The sequence below is a fragment of the Macaca nemestrina genome, chromosome 15 (assembly GCF_043159975.1).
Source record: "Macaca nemestrina isolate mMacNem1 chromosome 15, mMacNem.hap1, whole genome shotgun sequence".
NCBI classification, from domain to species: Eukaryota; Metazoa; Chordata; class Mammalia; order Primates; family Cercopithecidae; genus Macaca; species Macaca nemestrina.
In genome coordinates, this window is record NC_092139.1 from 15,142,512 (window position 1) to 15,158,972 (window position 16,461).

At 43.5% G+C, this 16,461-nt stretch overlaps 1 protein-coding gene across 1 annotated transcript in view; it reads left to right on the forward strand.

Moving 5' to 3' along the window:
- The window catches only part of LOC105470699 (beta-1,4-galactosyltransferase 5), an 86,610-nt gene that overhangs the window by 54,147 nt on the left and 16,002 nt on the right, over nt 1–16,461 (forward strand). The window contains exon 2 of the mRNA XM_011722893.2: nt 7,330–7,464. Coding sequence (XP_011721195.2) covers nt 7,330–7,464 — 135 coding nt within the window. The remainder of the gene's footprint in view (nt 1–7,329; nt 7,465–16,461) is intronic.

Here is a 16,461-nt window from a genome sequence, read left to right on the forward strand (position 1 = left end):
GTAGATTATTAGCTGGGCGTGTTTTTGTATTTTATCTACATGGAATCATACCACATGTGTTCTTTTGTGTCTGGCTTCTTCGCGTCACATAAAGTGTGGGATTTATTTATGTGAATGCATGCAGTTCTAGTTTATTCCTGTTGCTGTATAGTATTCCAAAATTGGAATAGGCTACAAATAATTTAATTAACTTCTGAGTTCTTTCTAGTTTTGGACTATAACAAATGTTTTCTCATTCTTTTTTATGGTCTCATGATGGGAGTGAGTATAAAAATTTATTCAACCAGTCTCCTTTGGATGGTCATTTAGGCTTTTTTCCCCAGTGTTTTTCTACTACAAATATTATTGCACAAGGTTTTGAATAAATTTGTGCATTATAGTGTGGAACATGTTTTTAAAAGCTTTATGAGGAATGAGAGTAACACCATTTTGGGGGAAAGCTAATCTTTTTGGTAGTGCTGCTCAATTGGTGGAAAGGAATTACTCAGCTTTTCTTAGAAACAGGTTAGTGCAATGAAACTGGTTAACTTACAGTATTTTGGGTTCCTCTCAGAAAGGAGGAGGGGGCTAATGCAAAATAAAGAGAAGGGCTTGAAATCCATCTCCATGCCTCCTGGAGTTCAGAAAACTCAATTGTATATTGTCTCAACTTACTTTTTTAAAAACATTCAGATATTTATTGTGCATCCTCTGTGTTCCCGACGCATTGTTCTAGCCACCGGGGGTACAGCATTAAAGGAAGTAAGCAACAGCCTTGCCCTAATGGAGCTCACGTTTTCATGGGGGACGAGATAAATTTTAAAATATGTAGTACGTTAAGTAGAAAACCAAAGCAGAGGAGGGTGATTGGTGTTTGGCTGTGAGTATGTGTGTGTTGTATGTTTGCATGTGTTGGGGAGGAGACACAGATTGTAAAAAGTGTTCCGGAAGAGAATGGTGTCTTTTCTGGTTCTGAACCCTGTTTCAGCTTACCAAGCCAACCACAGCAAACGTTAAGGATACACATTAAGGATCAGTGAGAAAGGAGTAGGTTTTCCTGTTTGAATCAGAAGCAGAGAGGAAGAAAGGCACCATTGTGTGGCCAAGAGATGGCCGAAGGGCAGGAAACCCAGTCCTTAGCCCTGGAAACTCTCCAGTTAAGCCATGGCCCAAGGCTGCTAACACTGGCATCTGGATGGAAATTTCTTTTTTTTTTTTTTTTTGAGACAGAGTCTTTCTCTGTCGCCCAGGCTGGGGTGCAGTGGCCGGATCTCAGCTCACTGCAAGCTCCGCCTCCCGGGTTTAGACCATTCTCCTGCCTCAGCCTCCCGAGTAGCCGGGACTACAGGCGCCCGCCACCTCGCCCGGCTAGTTTTTTGTATTTTTTAGTAGAGACGGGGTTTCACCGTGTTAGCCAGGATGGTCTCGATCTCCTGACCTCGTGATCCGCCCGTCTCGGCCTCCCAAAGTGCTGGGATTACAGGCTTGAGCCACCGCGCCCGGCCAGGATGGAAATTTCTTAATTGTGTAGACCTGAGTGGGGCTTATTTTTCTCAACTGAATTATGGTTATAGGTGAGAGATCCCTCCTCCTAGATACTGAGGCTGGATAATAATCACATTGTCTCATGAAAGTGTAAAACAAATTATTAGTAAGTGTGAATTTGTGTTAAATGTTGTCTTCGCATTTACCACACTGCATTGTAATTTGTTGAGTTTTGTCTATACATTACTTATCTATTCAGTGTTGCCTTATGCATGCTTGGCCTCCAGTGCCCTCGTACTGTGCCTAAAAAGCACACAGTAAAGGAGGGGCTCAGTAGAGACTGGTTGAAACTGGAGGATTTAACCACTGCACACCAACTTAAATTTTTGTTTGTTTTTGAGACGGAGTCTCTCTGTAGCCCAGGCAGGAGTGCAGTGGCGCGATCTAGGCTCACTGCAAGCTCCGCTTCCTGGGTTCACGCCGTTCTCCTGCCTCAGCCTCCTGAGTTGCTGGGACTACAGGTGCCTGCCACCACGCCCGGCTAATTTTTTGTATTTTTTGTATTTTTAGTAGAGACGGGGTTTCACTGTGTTAGCCAGGATGATTTCGGCCTAAAATTGTTTTTTTAAACTGTGATTCAGCCACTGCTGCTCAGGACTGTGTTATTGGAAAGTACTGCTTTCAGAATTTTCAAAGTTAGCTGGGTGCGGTGGCTCACATCTGTAATCCCAACACTTTGGGGGAGGCCAAGGCAGGCAGATCACCTGAGTTCAGGAGTTCAAGACCAGTCTGGCCAACATGTTGAAACCCTGTCTCTACCAAAATACAAAAATTAGCTGGGCATGATGGCGGGTGCCTGTAATCCCAGCTACTCAGGAGGCTGAGGCAGGAGAATCGCTTCAACCTGGGAAGCGGAGGTTGCAGTGAGCCGAGATGCGCCCCTGCACTCCAGCCTGGGCGACAGAAGGAGACTGCACCTCAAAAAAAAAAAAAAATAAATAAATAAATAAAAAACAAAGCTCATCAAAATGTATGCAGCACCTCAGTTCACCTCTCTGGTTTTGACTTCACTAACCATATGACCGTGGGCAAATTACCCCTGGAGGACTCGACTTCCTATTCTAAAATTATTAAACACTCCAGATGATATGTACTTCACAGAGATGTGAATTTTGAATGAGATAATTTAGATTGAAAACAATATCTGTATGCATATGTACTTCCTAGTTTAGGCCAGAGCCATGGCCTAAGTTTATTAACAAGACTGCTTTTTTGTTGTTGTTAACCAGACAGCATCTCACTGTCACCCAGGCTGGAGTGCAGTGGCACAATCATGGTTCACTGCAGCCTTGATCTCCTGGGTGAGACGCTGGGACTACAGGTGTACGCTACCACACTTGGCTAGTATTTTTAAAATTTATTTTTGTAGAGACAGGGTTTTGCTGTATTGCCCAGGCTGGTCTTGAACTCCTGGCCTCAAGCGATCCTCCTGCCTCTGCCTCCCAAAGTGCTGGGATTACAGGTGTGAGCCACTGCACCCAGCCAGTAACCAGACTTTTAATAGAGACACCTGAAAGGTCCTACAGTTTGATCTGTATAACCAACTGCATGAGCACTGTACAGGAGAAGGGCAATTTAGCATCTCTAATAAGATTAAGGGGATTTTGCCTCTAGCAAGCTTGATATGAATTAGTGATAGGATGTGACTGCTGTTTACCAACCACATTCAGCAAAGATTGATTGATTGATTACCTAACCATGTAATGGAAGTTTAAAAAGTCTATTCATAGAAATATCCGAAGCTGAATTTTCCAGAGTAAGTTCTGCAGAGACTCACTTGATGTGCTGGTTTGGGAAATGGCAGGCTAGATAACTAAACGTCTCTCTTCTGGGAATTTCTGGGCCTTGAGTTATTGTGCATTGTGAATCTCCAAAAAGGGGCTTGCTTTGACAGATCTGTGATAACAGATGGAACAGGGCTGCTGGTGGTTTGTGTGTTTCTAGGCTCATCCTACTGCATCTGGACCACTCTGTTCGTGTAGTCACCACCCTTTGTGTGTGTAGACAACTGGGCCAGTATTCAGAGAGCTCAACCTAGATGGGGAGTGAAGTTGTGATGATAAGGTTATGATGATGAAGTTGTGATATGGGAGGGGCACACACAGAAGGGGCCTGAGCAGGAGAAGGTGGCTGGGGAAGGTTGAGAGAGAACCAATGGGCAAAAGTGACTGGGCCAGCCTGGCCAACAGGCTGAAACCCTGTCTCTATGAAAAATACAAAAATTAGCTGGGCATGGTAGCATGCACCTGTAGTCCCAGCTACTTGGGAGGCTGAGGCACGAGAATCGCTTGAACCCAGGAGGTGGAGGTTGCAGTGAGCCAAGATTCCGCCACTGTACTCCAGCCTGAACAACAGAGTGAGACTCTGTCTCAAAAAAAAAAAAAAAAAAAAAAAAAAAAAGTGACTGGGAAACATTTTGGACCCAACCAAAGTAGGTTTTCTTTGCTGATGTCTGTATTTTCCCTGTTGACTCCGGGTTCTTGGAGGTCATAGTTCCCCAGTAGTGGGAAGCATTAAATGATATTGACGAGTGTTCCTTAAAATCCCATCCAATCCCAAGTTGTGGATTTGTGATCATTTCCTTTTGTTTGGCAATCTTTACTCCCTCAGTTTTTATTTTTTTAGCATTGTGCTAGTTCCTTTGGATAATTAGAAAAAATAATAATATGTGGTTTATGTGAATTTATTAGTTGAATGATGAGACTAGCACGAGACAGTTGTTAGCTAACTAAGTCAACATGGAAACAAATCCAAGTTTTGATAGTCTGTAATAGACCAGCACAGAAACTGGAGAACGGGGAAGACTGACACAGTACTGAAAGCTTCCTCAGGAAGTCTGTGCACTGTTTGAAGGATTAATAGGATTTGCACAGCAGGAAGAATAGACCCATTGCTGTAGCAGCAGCTCAAGGATAAAGGCAAGAGACGTAGAAGACTTTTGAGCAGGAACTGTGTGGATAACTCTGTAATTAAGAGAGATCAAGAAAGATCCATCTGGCAGCTTCATGCAGGAGATGACGATGTGAGAGCTATCTCTTTAAGAGTAATCATTTAAGCCATGCGGGTGCTTGAAATCTTTCAGAGAGAGGTTGTGGCTAGAACATGGATGAGCGAGGTATAAAAGCTTAGTGGTTAAGAGCACAGACACACTGGGTTCAAATCCTAGTGTTCTCAGTTGACCTTTGTGAAGCTACTTGGAGAAACTGAAGCCTAGAAGTTGTTTGTAAATTGGATAGTATTACTTGCCTCTTAGGATAATTATGAGGATTAAATGCGATAAGGAATTATGTAATTAAGTGCTCAATAGATGTTGCTTACATTTATTATGTGGCCGGAGTTCCCTCGAGCAGTGGTTATAGAAGTGTGGTCCTTAGTCCAGCACCATTTTGTCACCTGCGAGCTTGTTACAAGTGCAAATTCATGGGCCCCACTCAGACCAGCTGCATCAGTCTGGGTAGTGGGACCTAGGAAACAGGCTTCTTAAAAGCACTCTGGCAAATGGGTGGGAAACATTAGAGAATGACGGCCCTAGAGAAATCCTCTAGTTGGGATTCAAAGCTAAGAAAGGGAGAGTGTTTAAAGGAGGGACTAAGCCACTGTGTCCTTTGCAGTACAGAGGAAAGGAGGTAGTGAATTATTGGTGGCACCTAACTAAAAGCTTTACACAAGATTCTCAATAAATACAATAAATAATAAATGCAATAAAAGCTTTATACAAAAATTTCAATAAGACAGCTGGTTTAGTAATATGTTGGGGATGAAAGGAAGATTTCAGGGCAGTGGGAACCTACTGTACAGCCCAAATGATTAAAAAAATAAAAAACACAGGACTGAATTAGAAATGTGACATTAGATGAAGTTTAAATCTTAGGTTTAACAGGTATTTGCGGCCTGCCCCCCTACTGTGACCGGCAGTGTGCTATCTGCTGGAAATGTAGAATGAGGTGTTATTCCTGCTTTCAGAGATTTCACACAGTTAACACTTTTTTAATAATTGGAAGCTGTCTTTTTTCCTTAAAATCTTTCCTAGCTACTAGAGAATTAAACACAGTATCTGATCTATTCTCCGATTGTGCCAGAAGTTAAGCGTAGGGCTGTCTCCCAACCAATGCAAGGCTGCATTTGAAAGTGATACCTCATTTCTGAAAGCATTCTGAACACTGGTCCTTTTTGCTTATTATTTTATGGCTTGGAATATACCTTAGAGAAGATTTGAAATCTTTTGAAAGATTTCATGTCCCTATTTAATGTTGGCCACGTGGGGTTTTTGACATTATGCTAACCCACCCCACCTCTGTCATTTCCAGTATAAAGCACCAAAAGCACTAGCTTGAAATACAGTGACTTCTAAACTTCGTCCATTAATTCATTCAGGCATTGTTTGTTGCACATTATATACAGGATACCGCTTTAATAGGGATGAAACATAATGTCAGCCACGTGTCTTGTCAAAGAGCCAGAATCCACATCCCAAGGCCAGATATATTGAGTGTGGAGGAGGCACCGGGACGTGGTCCCAAGGTTAGCCAAGTGGTTAGATGAATCCACCCCCAGACACCCACAGTTTAGGTTTGTAAATGTTCCACCCTTGTAACACAGCCCCCTTTCACAATGACAAAGGCAATTTGAGGGAATTAGAGTGACTGGTTAAGAAACTATGTTTTAAAATCTCACTGTTTCTTGAAAATAGATGGCATAGCAGTGGAGTTTGCAAGTAGAATATAGGAATTACATTTTGGTGTGTTTGTGACTTTCTAGTTTTGTATCATAGAGTGACTTCAGGAAAATGCAAGTGGAGATCACTTTCCAAAGAAGACTAGATTGGCTGGTTAATCTGAACACTCATTTGTTAAGAGCATGCTTTAATTGACCTTGGACTGTGCTCTTTCCCTATTGCTTTGGACTTTTGGGCTGGCTGGGTGGATAGTGAGGACTGCAAATACTCTTTCGTTACTCCTTTTTCTTTCCAAATCCCCCAAGGGTAAGTGGTTGGAGCCTCAGTCTACCCCTTTGAAAAGGTTGCTAAGACCAGACCATGGCTTCGGTGCTTCTAGCAGGCAGAGAGTCAGTGGTTTCTTTTTTTTTTTTTTGAGACGGAGTCTCGCTGTGTCTCCCAGGCTGGAGTGCAGTGGTGTGATCTCGGCTCACTGCAAGCTCCGCCTCCCGGGTTCACGCTGTTCTCCCGCCTCAGCCTCCCAAGTAGCTGAGACTACAGGCGCCCGCCACCACGCCCGGCTAGTTTTTTGTATTTTTAGTAGAGACGGGGTTTCACCGTGTTAGCTGAGATGGTCTCGATTTCCTGACCTCGTGATCCACCCGCCTCGGCCTCCCAAAGTGCTGGGATTACAGGCTTGAGCCACTGCGCCCGGCCAAGTGGTTTCTTCCTCTGTGAAGAACCATGAACTAATTCTGAGAAGGTGAACTTAAAGAGAGCAGAAACCTTTTAAAAAAAAAAAAAAGTTTTAACTAATTCATAAATGTCTTTGTGATGATCAGAGTGCTAGAATACAGATTGGGTATTTGGAGACCAGATGGATTTTTTTTTTTTTTTTTTTTAAGTTTATGGTTTTTCTAGAACTGCTGGATATTGACAGAAATTCCTCTAAGCCCTACTAGCTACCCAAAGGATGTTGGTGTCCTGAAAGGTATGGAAAATAGAGCTATGGTCGTGTAGGGTTTTAAAAGAACTAAAAGAGGCTTTAAAGGCCCAAAAAGAAAAAAAATCCATAGCTATGTGGTACGTTTTTTTTTAAATGATTGCTTCTGAATCCACCTCTTTTTCTCCTTTCTTTTTGCTTTATGCAGTGAACACCTACCTCTTCATGATGCAAGCTCAAGGCATTCTGATCCGGGACAACGTGAGAACAATCGGTGCTCAGGTTTATGAGCAGGTGCTTCGGAGTGCTTATGCCAAGAGGAACAGCAGTGTAAATGACTCAGGTATATTTTTAGTAAAGAGGTCGTCTGATTAGAATGTCTCCTCCCAAGAGAGGTAAATTCGGTTGCAATAATTATTTTCAATGGGAAAAGTGCATTATAAAAGAGGGATTTGGCTTTTACTTCACTGCTAAAAAAGCTCTTGCCAAATGAATCCTCGTTCATTTTTATTAACAATGACTCAGTCTGTTTGTGTTGCTATAAAAGAGTACTTGAGACTGGGTAATTTACAAAGAAAAAGGATTTATTTGGCTCACGGTTCTGTAGACTATACAGAAAGTGTAACACCAGCATCTGCTTCTGGTGAGGACCTCAGGCTGCCTCCACTCTTGGTGGACGGGAAGGGGAAACCCGTGTGTGTGGTAAGAGAAAGCAATGTGGCAGTGAGAGGAGGGCAATGCCAGGCTGTTCTTAACAACCAGCTCTTGTGGGAGCTAATAGAGGAGAACTCACTCATTACCACAACAGCAGCAAGCCATTTATGAGGGATCTGCCCCTGTGACCCAGATACCTCCTATAGGCCCCACCTCCATCACTGGGGTCATCGTTTCAGCATGAGGTTTGCGGGGGACAGACATTTAAACTATAGCATAATACGTTAAGAGTGACTGAATGAGGCCGGGCGCTGTGGCTCAAGCCTGTAATCCCAGCACTTTGGGAGGCCGAGACGGGCGGATCACGAGGTCAGGAGATCGAGACCATCCTGGCTAACACGGTGAAACCCCGTCTCTACTAAAAAATACAAAAAAAAACTAGCCGGGCGAAGTGGCGGGCGCCTGTAGTCCCAGCTACTTGGGAGGCTGAGGCAGGAGAATGGCGTGAACCCGGGAGGCGGAGCTTGCAGTGAGCTGAGATCCGGCCACTGCACTCCAGCCTGGGCGACAGAGCATGACTCCGTCTCAAAAAAAAAAAAAAAAAAAAAAGAGTGACTGAATGACTACTACTTTTCTCTTTTCTTTTTCTTTTTTTTTTTTTTTTGATACGGAGTTTTGTTCCTGTCATCCAGGCTGGAGTGCATCAGGTGATTTCGGCTCACTGCAACCTCCACTTCCCCAGTTCGAGCAATTCTTGTACCTCAGCCTCCTGAGTAGCTGGGATTACAGGAGCACGCCACAATGCCTGGCTAATTTTTGTATTTTTAGTCGAGAGGGGGTTTCACCATGTTGGCCAGGTTGGTCTTGAACTTCTAACGTCAAGTGATCTGCCTGCCTCGGCCTCCCAAAGCGCTGGGATTACAGGCGTAAGCCGCTGTACCAGGCCTTTCTTTTTAACTCTTTCAAAAACTGAATACAGGAAGGAAGTAATACTTCCACACGATTAAATGGGACTCTCTTGAGGCCTCTGTAGTTCAGCCAGGGATGGTTTTTATTTAAAAAATAGATTCTGGAATTTCATTTTGCTAAGGATTCAGGATTTGCCTCTTATTTCTTTAACTGAGGACTGATGTGCTTTCTGGGTTTGTGTGGGTTTTTTTGAGATGGAGTTTTGCTCTTGTCACCCAGGCTGGAGTGCAATGGTGTTATCTCGGCTCATTGTAACCTCCGCCTCCTGGGTTCAACCAATTCTCCTGCCTCAGCCTCCTGAGTAGCTGGGGTTACAGGTGTGTGCCACCACGCCTGGCTAACTTCTGTATTTTTAGTAGAAATGGGCTTTTGCCATGTTGCCCAGGCTGGTCTCAAACTCCTGACCTCAGGTGATCTGCCTGCCTTGGCCTCCCAAAGTGTTGGGATTAACAGACGTGAACCACTGTGCCGGGCTTTTTTTTTTTTTCTTTTTCTTTTCTTGAGACAGCATCTCACTTTGTCTCCTAGGCTGGAGTGCAGTGGCATGATCTTGGCTCACTGCAGCCTTGACCTCCCAGGTCCGAGTGATTTTCCTGCTTTGACCTCCCAAAGTGCTAGGATTAAGGTGTGAGCCACCGTGGCTCATTTTTTGTATTGTTTGTAGACATGGCTAATTTTTGTATTTTTTGTAGACACGGCTTTCACCATGTTGCCCAGGCTGGTCTTGTACTCCTGAGCTCAAGCAATCCACCTGCCTTGGCCTCCCAAAGTGCTATAAGATTACAGGCATGAGCCACCGTACCCAGCCTCCTGTGGTTTCTTAATGATTTCGTCTAAGCCCAATATTTTAAAATATTTAAATTAAAAAAAAATTCTCCCACTAAATCAGTCCTCTCTCCTTCTCTAATAGGTTATAAGATTTTTCGAAGTTCACTGTTGAATGTGAAATTGCTTTGCAAATGTTGCAAATGCGAATTATTCTGTGGTGCATAGGAAATCAAGGGAAAGCATTGCCTCTCTTAAAAGAATTGCCTCTCCTTAAAAGAATTGACCACATCCTAATTTATCAGTTTCCTCTGCTGACCACTTTAGCAACAGAGGACTGTAGTTAGCAAACTGGTAAACTTTTGATACTTCCTTTCTTGTTTGCAAAGAGCAAGTGAATGACATTTCAGAGCCTTTTAGACAAATTGTGGTTGCGCTGGGTCAAGTTGCCTGAGCTCTGAGCCATACCTGGGAGAGGAAACCCCCTGCAGTTTCCATCTTGCATGTGGTGGTAGGTTTTGCACACAATCCGCACACAGAGTCTCACTTGACTCATGTGTGGCTCTGTCAGTAAAGGCAGGATTTTATGCTGTTTCCATTTTTCATACATGGTACATATAATCTTGGGGAAGATGGTGCAGCTTGATCATGTGACTCTTTACCTAAACCCTGCCAAAATCCTGCTTCTAGTTAAGTGAAGAAACCAGGGAGTACTGACTGCCCTTCCAGAGCACTCTCCCCTGTATAGTACTGAGTAAGGGAACGTTTGTGTCCTCATGACATTTATCCAGTCCAGATATCATACTTCTGCAGTGTTAGATGAGGCTAGAATGTCTGTCTCTCTGGACATTTGGCAGTACTGGCAATTCTCTCAGAAGTTAGAGGGGCATGCAACAGGACCCCATTTCCACACCACCACTGGTCTGGCAACACAGGATTGCGCTACTTCCGGAGTTGTTGTCTTTGAAAACTGAGTACAGAAGTGAGTTTCACCGTTGGAGGGTGTGTCCAGTGACCCATTATTATTGAACTTGGTGTGCTTTTATTCTCAAATTATCATACGCCCAAATAATTTTTCCTTGCATCTCTGGTTAGAACAATCTATTTTTTGTTAAATGTGTTTATTTCTCTAATAGAGTGGAAATCTTTGCCATCAGGGACTCTCTTACTGTTTATTAGATACTTGACTCACATGATTTCATGTAGTCCCTCACAGGAAGCCAGAAGGTAGCTACTTTGTCCCCATTGTAGGGATAAAAGGAACAAGGCACATGGAAGTCATAGAACTTGATGCAGCAGCAGGGTTAGGTAGGGTTTGCTGATTCTCTGACTCCAGGGCCTGTCCCCTGAATCCCAGTAATGGCTTCATTCCTTCTGTCATCTTTGTATTCTTAGTACCTTATACACTGCCTAGCCCATAGGAAGCACTTGGTAAATTATTTTTGTATGCATGCAGGAATAAATTGAACAAGAAAGTGCATTTTAAGTGTTGTAGCATGTTTCTAAGGAAGTCACCATCTTGATGAGCTACTGTGTCACTGGCACATCTTTGGCGAGTAAGTACAGGTTGAGCATCCCCCGTCAGAAAATACCAACTCCAGACTGCTCCAGAATCCACACGTGATAAAACCTTGAGTGCCAACACGACACTTAAAGAAAATATGCAATGGAGCATTCCAGATTTCGGATTTTTAGATTTGGGTTGATCAACTGGTAAGTGTAATGCAAATATTTCAGAATCTGAAAAAATCAGAAATCTGAAACACTTCTGGTCCTAAGCATTTCAGATAAAGGGATACTCAACCTATACTGAAAAGAAAATAGCATTTCACTGAAAGTATATTGAATGAAAACCCATCATTCTTCTTCCTTTCAAAACAGTGTCTACTTAGCACAGTCAGAGAGGGTATTCTGGGCCCAAGACTGCTGAGACAGTCAGATGACTGACACCTCTGGCTGGATAACTTCTGCCTGGAGCACTGTTGGCTTAATGGTGGTAACCTGGACTATGCACCATCCCCTTCTGAAATAATGCTGAGGCACATACCCACATTCAGCCATCTGCATTAGGCCAAGCATAGCTCAAAAGCCCAGGGTGACATTTAAATAATGCTGATTTTCTTTAAGTTTAAAAGCAACATGGTGATTATTGAATGAAAACAGACTTTTGGGGATGGGGGCTGTGAATCTGGAAAAAAGCCTGAAGTAGTGACCAGGAGAAGCTTCCTGTTGTCACTGAAAGCCATTGGTTTGTGAGATTGTGAATCTGCAGAGTGAGTAAAGTCATGCTGGTGTCCTTTGTAATCTGTTAGTGGAGTGGGTCATCTTCACCTCTTTCTCCATGGTTTTAGATGTCCAGTCTGTAGTCTTTGATGTGGCTACCCTCCCAGTAGGTAGGTCGTCATTCTTAAATGGACTAACTCTTGAAGAATTAATTCTTTATATTTCACAGATAATTTGTCCCAGTGGCATCTTTCTAGTATCTATAAATTGCCATATTTTTCTCAAGCAGAGAGGCAAGTGTTTGGTCTTTTCTCAGATGGGAGGGGAAAGTGGTGATTCTTGCTGGGGTCCATTGATCAGCACTTCCGGTTCCTTCTCAACTGGATTTGGTAACACAAGGGAGAAGGCAGGTTTTTTACCTCCTCCAGGTATTAGGGTAGCCAATACCAAGCTTAGCTATACATTGGATTTCCCAGGGAGCGTTCCAAAGTACTGATGTATGTCTGTGCCTGACTGCTAGAGATTCTTATTTAATTGGTCTGAGGTGTAGCCTGAGTGTTAGAATTTTGTTTGTATGTTTGTTTTTGTTTTGAGACAGTCTTGCTCTGTCACCCAGGCTGGAGTGCAGTGGCACCATCTCAGCTCACTGCAACTTCCGCCTCCTAGGTTCAAGTGATTCTCCTGCCTCAGCCTCCTGAGTAGCTGGGACACCAGGCGGGTGCCACCATCCCCGGCTAATTTTTGTATTTTTAGTAGAGATGAGGTTTCACCATGTTGCCCAGGCTGGTCTCAGACTCCTGGCTTCAAGTGATCTGCTCACCTCGGCCTTCCAAAGTGCTGGGATTACAGGCATGAGCCACCACATCCAGCCTGGTGTTAGAATTTTTGAAAGCTTCCTAGATGATTCTAATGTGCAGCCAAGGCTGCTGAACCACTGGTGTGAAGCAATGCTGAATAAGCAGCTGCTGCTGGACAGAAACGTTGGTCTGCAAGCCCATGATATCAGCAGCCATTTGAACCTGTAGGTAGGAGTTTGTTGTTTTTTCCCCATTTTCTATCTATTTTTTTTGAGATCTTTTGACTCACACTTTTTTTTTTTTTGAGATGGAGTCTCGCTCTGTTGCCCAGGCTGGAGTACAGTGGGGCGATCTTGTCTTGCTGCAACCTCCGCCTCCCAGGTTCAAGCAATTCTCCTACCTCAGCCTTCTGAGTAGCTGGGATTATAGGCACCCACCACCATGCCCAGCTAATTTTTCTATGTTTAGTAGAGATAGGGTTTCACCATGTTGGCCAGGCTGGTCTTGAACTCCTGACCTCAGGTGATCCACCTATCTTGGCCTCTCAAAGTGCTGGGATTACAGGTGTGAGCCACTGTGTCTGGCCTGTTTTCCCATTTTCTTTTTTTTTTTTTTTTTTTTTTTTTTGAGACGGAGTCTCGCTCTGTCGCCCAGGCTGGAGTGCAGTGGCCGCATCTCAGCTCACTGCAAGCTCCGCCTCCCGGGTCTACGCCATTCTCCTGCCTCAGCCTCCCGAGTAGCTGGGACTACAGGCGCCCGCCACCTCACCCGGCTAGTTTTTTGTATTTTTTAGTAGAGACGGGGTTTCACCGTATTAGCCAGGCTGGTCTCGATCTCCTGACCTTGTGATCCGCCCGTCTCAGCCTCCCAAAGTGCTGGGATTACAGGCTTGAGCCACCGCGCCCGGCCCCCCATTTTCTTTTTTGAGATGAAGTCTCACTCTATTGCCCAGGCTGGAGTGCAGTGGCGGGATCTCGGCTCACTGCAACCTCCACCTTTTGGATTCAAGCAGTTCTCCTGCCTCGGTCTCCTTTGGAGCTGGGACTACAGGCATGTGCCACCATGCCTGGCTAATTTTTTGTATTTTTAGTAAGAGACAGGGTTTCACCATGTTGGTCAGGCTGGTCTCTCAAACTCCTGACCTCAGGTGACCCAGCTTGGCCTTCCAAAATGCTGAGGTTACAGGTGTGAGCCACCATGCCTGGCTTGTTTTCCCATTTTCTAAATGTAAAAGTGGCTGCCTTCGTTGCCCTTCAAGAAGAACACGTCTGGATTTGAAATAGATTAGATTTAAATTAAAAAGCAAAACCGTGGCCGTAGAAATTCAACAGGCTTGTTTTTCTCTCAGCATTTTCCTCATTCAGTAGGTACATGTTTTAGAAGAGTAAGAAGTTGTATTTGGAACTCCAAGGGGTTGAGGTATAACCCCACCCATTGCTGGACAGCTAGCAGGGGAGAAAAACCGGGGCTCCTCACGATAACTGCACATAGTTTTACCAGGTCATGAGCAATTAATTTCCTCTGTCTCTTTCATTTTAAAAGGCCTCTATTGCTGCTGAAAAGCAGACTTTGTTTATTTATTTATGATGGAGTTTTGCTCTTGTTACCCAGGCTGGAGTGCAACAGTGCGATCTTGGCTCACTGCAACCTCTGCCTCCTGGGTTCAAGCGATTCTCCTTCCTCAGCCTCCTGAGTAGCTGGGGTTACAGGCACCTGTCACCACGCCCAGCTAATTTTTGTGTTTTTTGGCACAGATGGGGTTTCACCGTGTTGGCCAGGCTGATCTTGAACTCCTGACCTCAAGTGATCACCCCACCTTGGCCTCCCAAGTAGACTTTATTTTATTTAAATTTTCATTTAAAAATTTTTAAACAAGATATCAGGAAATTAAGCCACCCCCTCCCAAGATGTAGAGTAAGGTTCTGGAAGATTTTTACAATAGAGTTATGCATTTGAGGATTCTTAAAACAGTGACATATTAATTTAGTAATCAGAAGAAAAAATAAATGCTTTTTTTTTTTGTTTCATGGCAGTTGCTACCAGGTTTATTGTATGATTGTTTGAAGGAAGTAGAAAGGAATTTATCTGTCTTCAAAGAAACTCCAAATAGTGGAATCATTAGAGTTAGAGATATCTTGTCTCTTGCCTCATGTTTTTTAAATTCTAGTTTCCTGATTAGGTTCTAGCTCTAGGGCTTGGGTCAGTCATTGACCAGAATGATTATTATCTTTGTTTTTGTTGATTTATGAAAATATACTTAGTATAATACTTTTGGGAATTTCTAGTGAATGTATTGACTGTGCCACTGTTTCCAGCCGGCGTCTCTTGCCACACGTGATCATATCACAAACACAGGCACGTTTTCTAGTACTTGTGAGGTCTTTTAATTTTTTTCTATAGGAGAATAATTTCATCTATTAGATTCATCCAGAATCTTTCATCTTTAAGGTTCTGTCTTGATTCATGTTTTGTTTGTTTGTTTTTAAGATAGGATCTTGCCCTGTCACCCAGGCTAGAGTACAGTGGTGTGATCATTGCCATTGAATCCTCAACCTCCCAGGCTCAGGTGATTCTCCTGCCTCAGCCTCCCGAGTAGCTGGGACCACAGGCACGCACCACCACACCTGGCTAATTTTTAAGATTATTTGTAGAGACAGGTTCTCAGCATGTTTCCCAGGCTGGTCTTGGCCTCCTGGGATTATAGGCATAAGCCACCATACCCAGCCTGGTTTATGTCTTTATATAAATTAGTCTCTACTATTCTCTATAAATGCAGGCTTCGTGTTTTTCAGGAAAGCTGCTACTAAAAAGGACAGAAAGCATTCTGTTCCTTCACTTGTTAAGACACTGTTAAAATTTTCAAGTTGCCTCTCATTGAATTTTGTCCCCAGAGTCCTTGCAGAGTAGGCAGCGCAGAGTAGGCAGCCGTGTGCATATGTAAAAGGATTCAATGTGTTAGCCATTTGATTCTTGGAAACCTGCTCATAGTGCTTTTTCAAAAATATCTTAGTTGAAGATTCTAGAATTCTAGGGTACAAAGTGAATTTGAACAGGATGTTTTAATTTTCATAGAATCAGCATGAATCCAAAAGGATTTAATATTCTGTGAAAAAAAACAATACAGTATACTGGAAAGATCTCTAATTCAGAGTTTAGTTGGAGCTCTGTCATGCATTAGCCAGGGCCCCCGGTCTGAGTTCTGTGTATGTTGTTCCAGTTATTCATCTGTAGAAAATGAGGTTAGAGGGCCCTCCTCCTACTCTACAACTGTAGTACCCTAGGGAAAAGACATGTACCTTCACACTCTTCATATCCACTAACATGACTCTAAAGGGGCATACATATGTGAGGGTTTTTAATGATAAACCCCTGAGAATGAGAACAAGAAAGGAGACCACAGCAAAAAATCTTGCTAGGTAGAAGCAGAAGAGCCACTGATAAAAGACTTAACAAACCCAAGAAAACTTGACTGCTCAAAGCAGCAACAGGAAAACCAGCAACCACCTCAGGATCCCCCAGAAACTCAGGAACTAGCAATATTGGAAGTAGGAGCAAAGGTGGCAACTAAAATAAAGGGAGATTGAAAGCTGCTAAAAAGCAGTCAGATACCCAGACGCATTTCCTCATCCTGGCAAGAGCTGGAGACTTAATAACCCCAGAGATGGCAAAACAGAGGCTCCTCAACCTGGGGATACCTGACATGACCATAGTATTCGAAAAGATGGGGATTACATATGCCCCAGCCTCTTTCTCTTCTTTCTTAGTTTCAGGATGTTTATAGTCAGGACACTACCATTCTGGCAGGCCATTGGAGTGGATTTCTCTGGAGAATCTGGTCAGACCAGGAGAAAAGACCCAAAGATATGGACCCCAGAGATATCAATAAGAGAAGAGAAAAATGACTGCAAACATGAAACAAGAATATTGTAAGA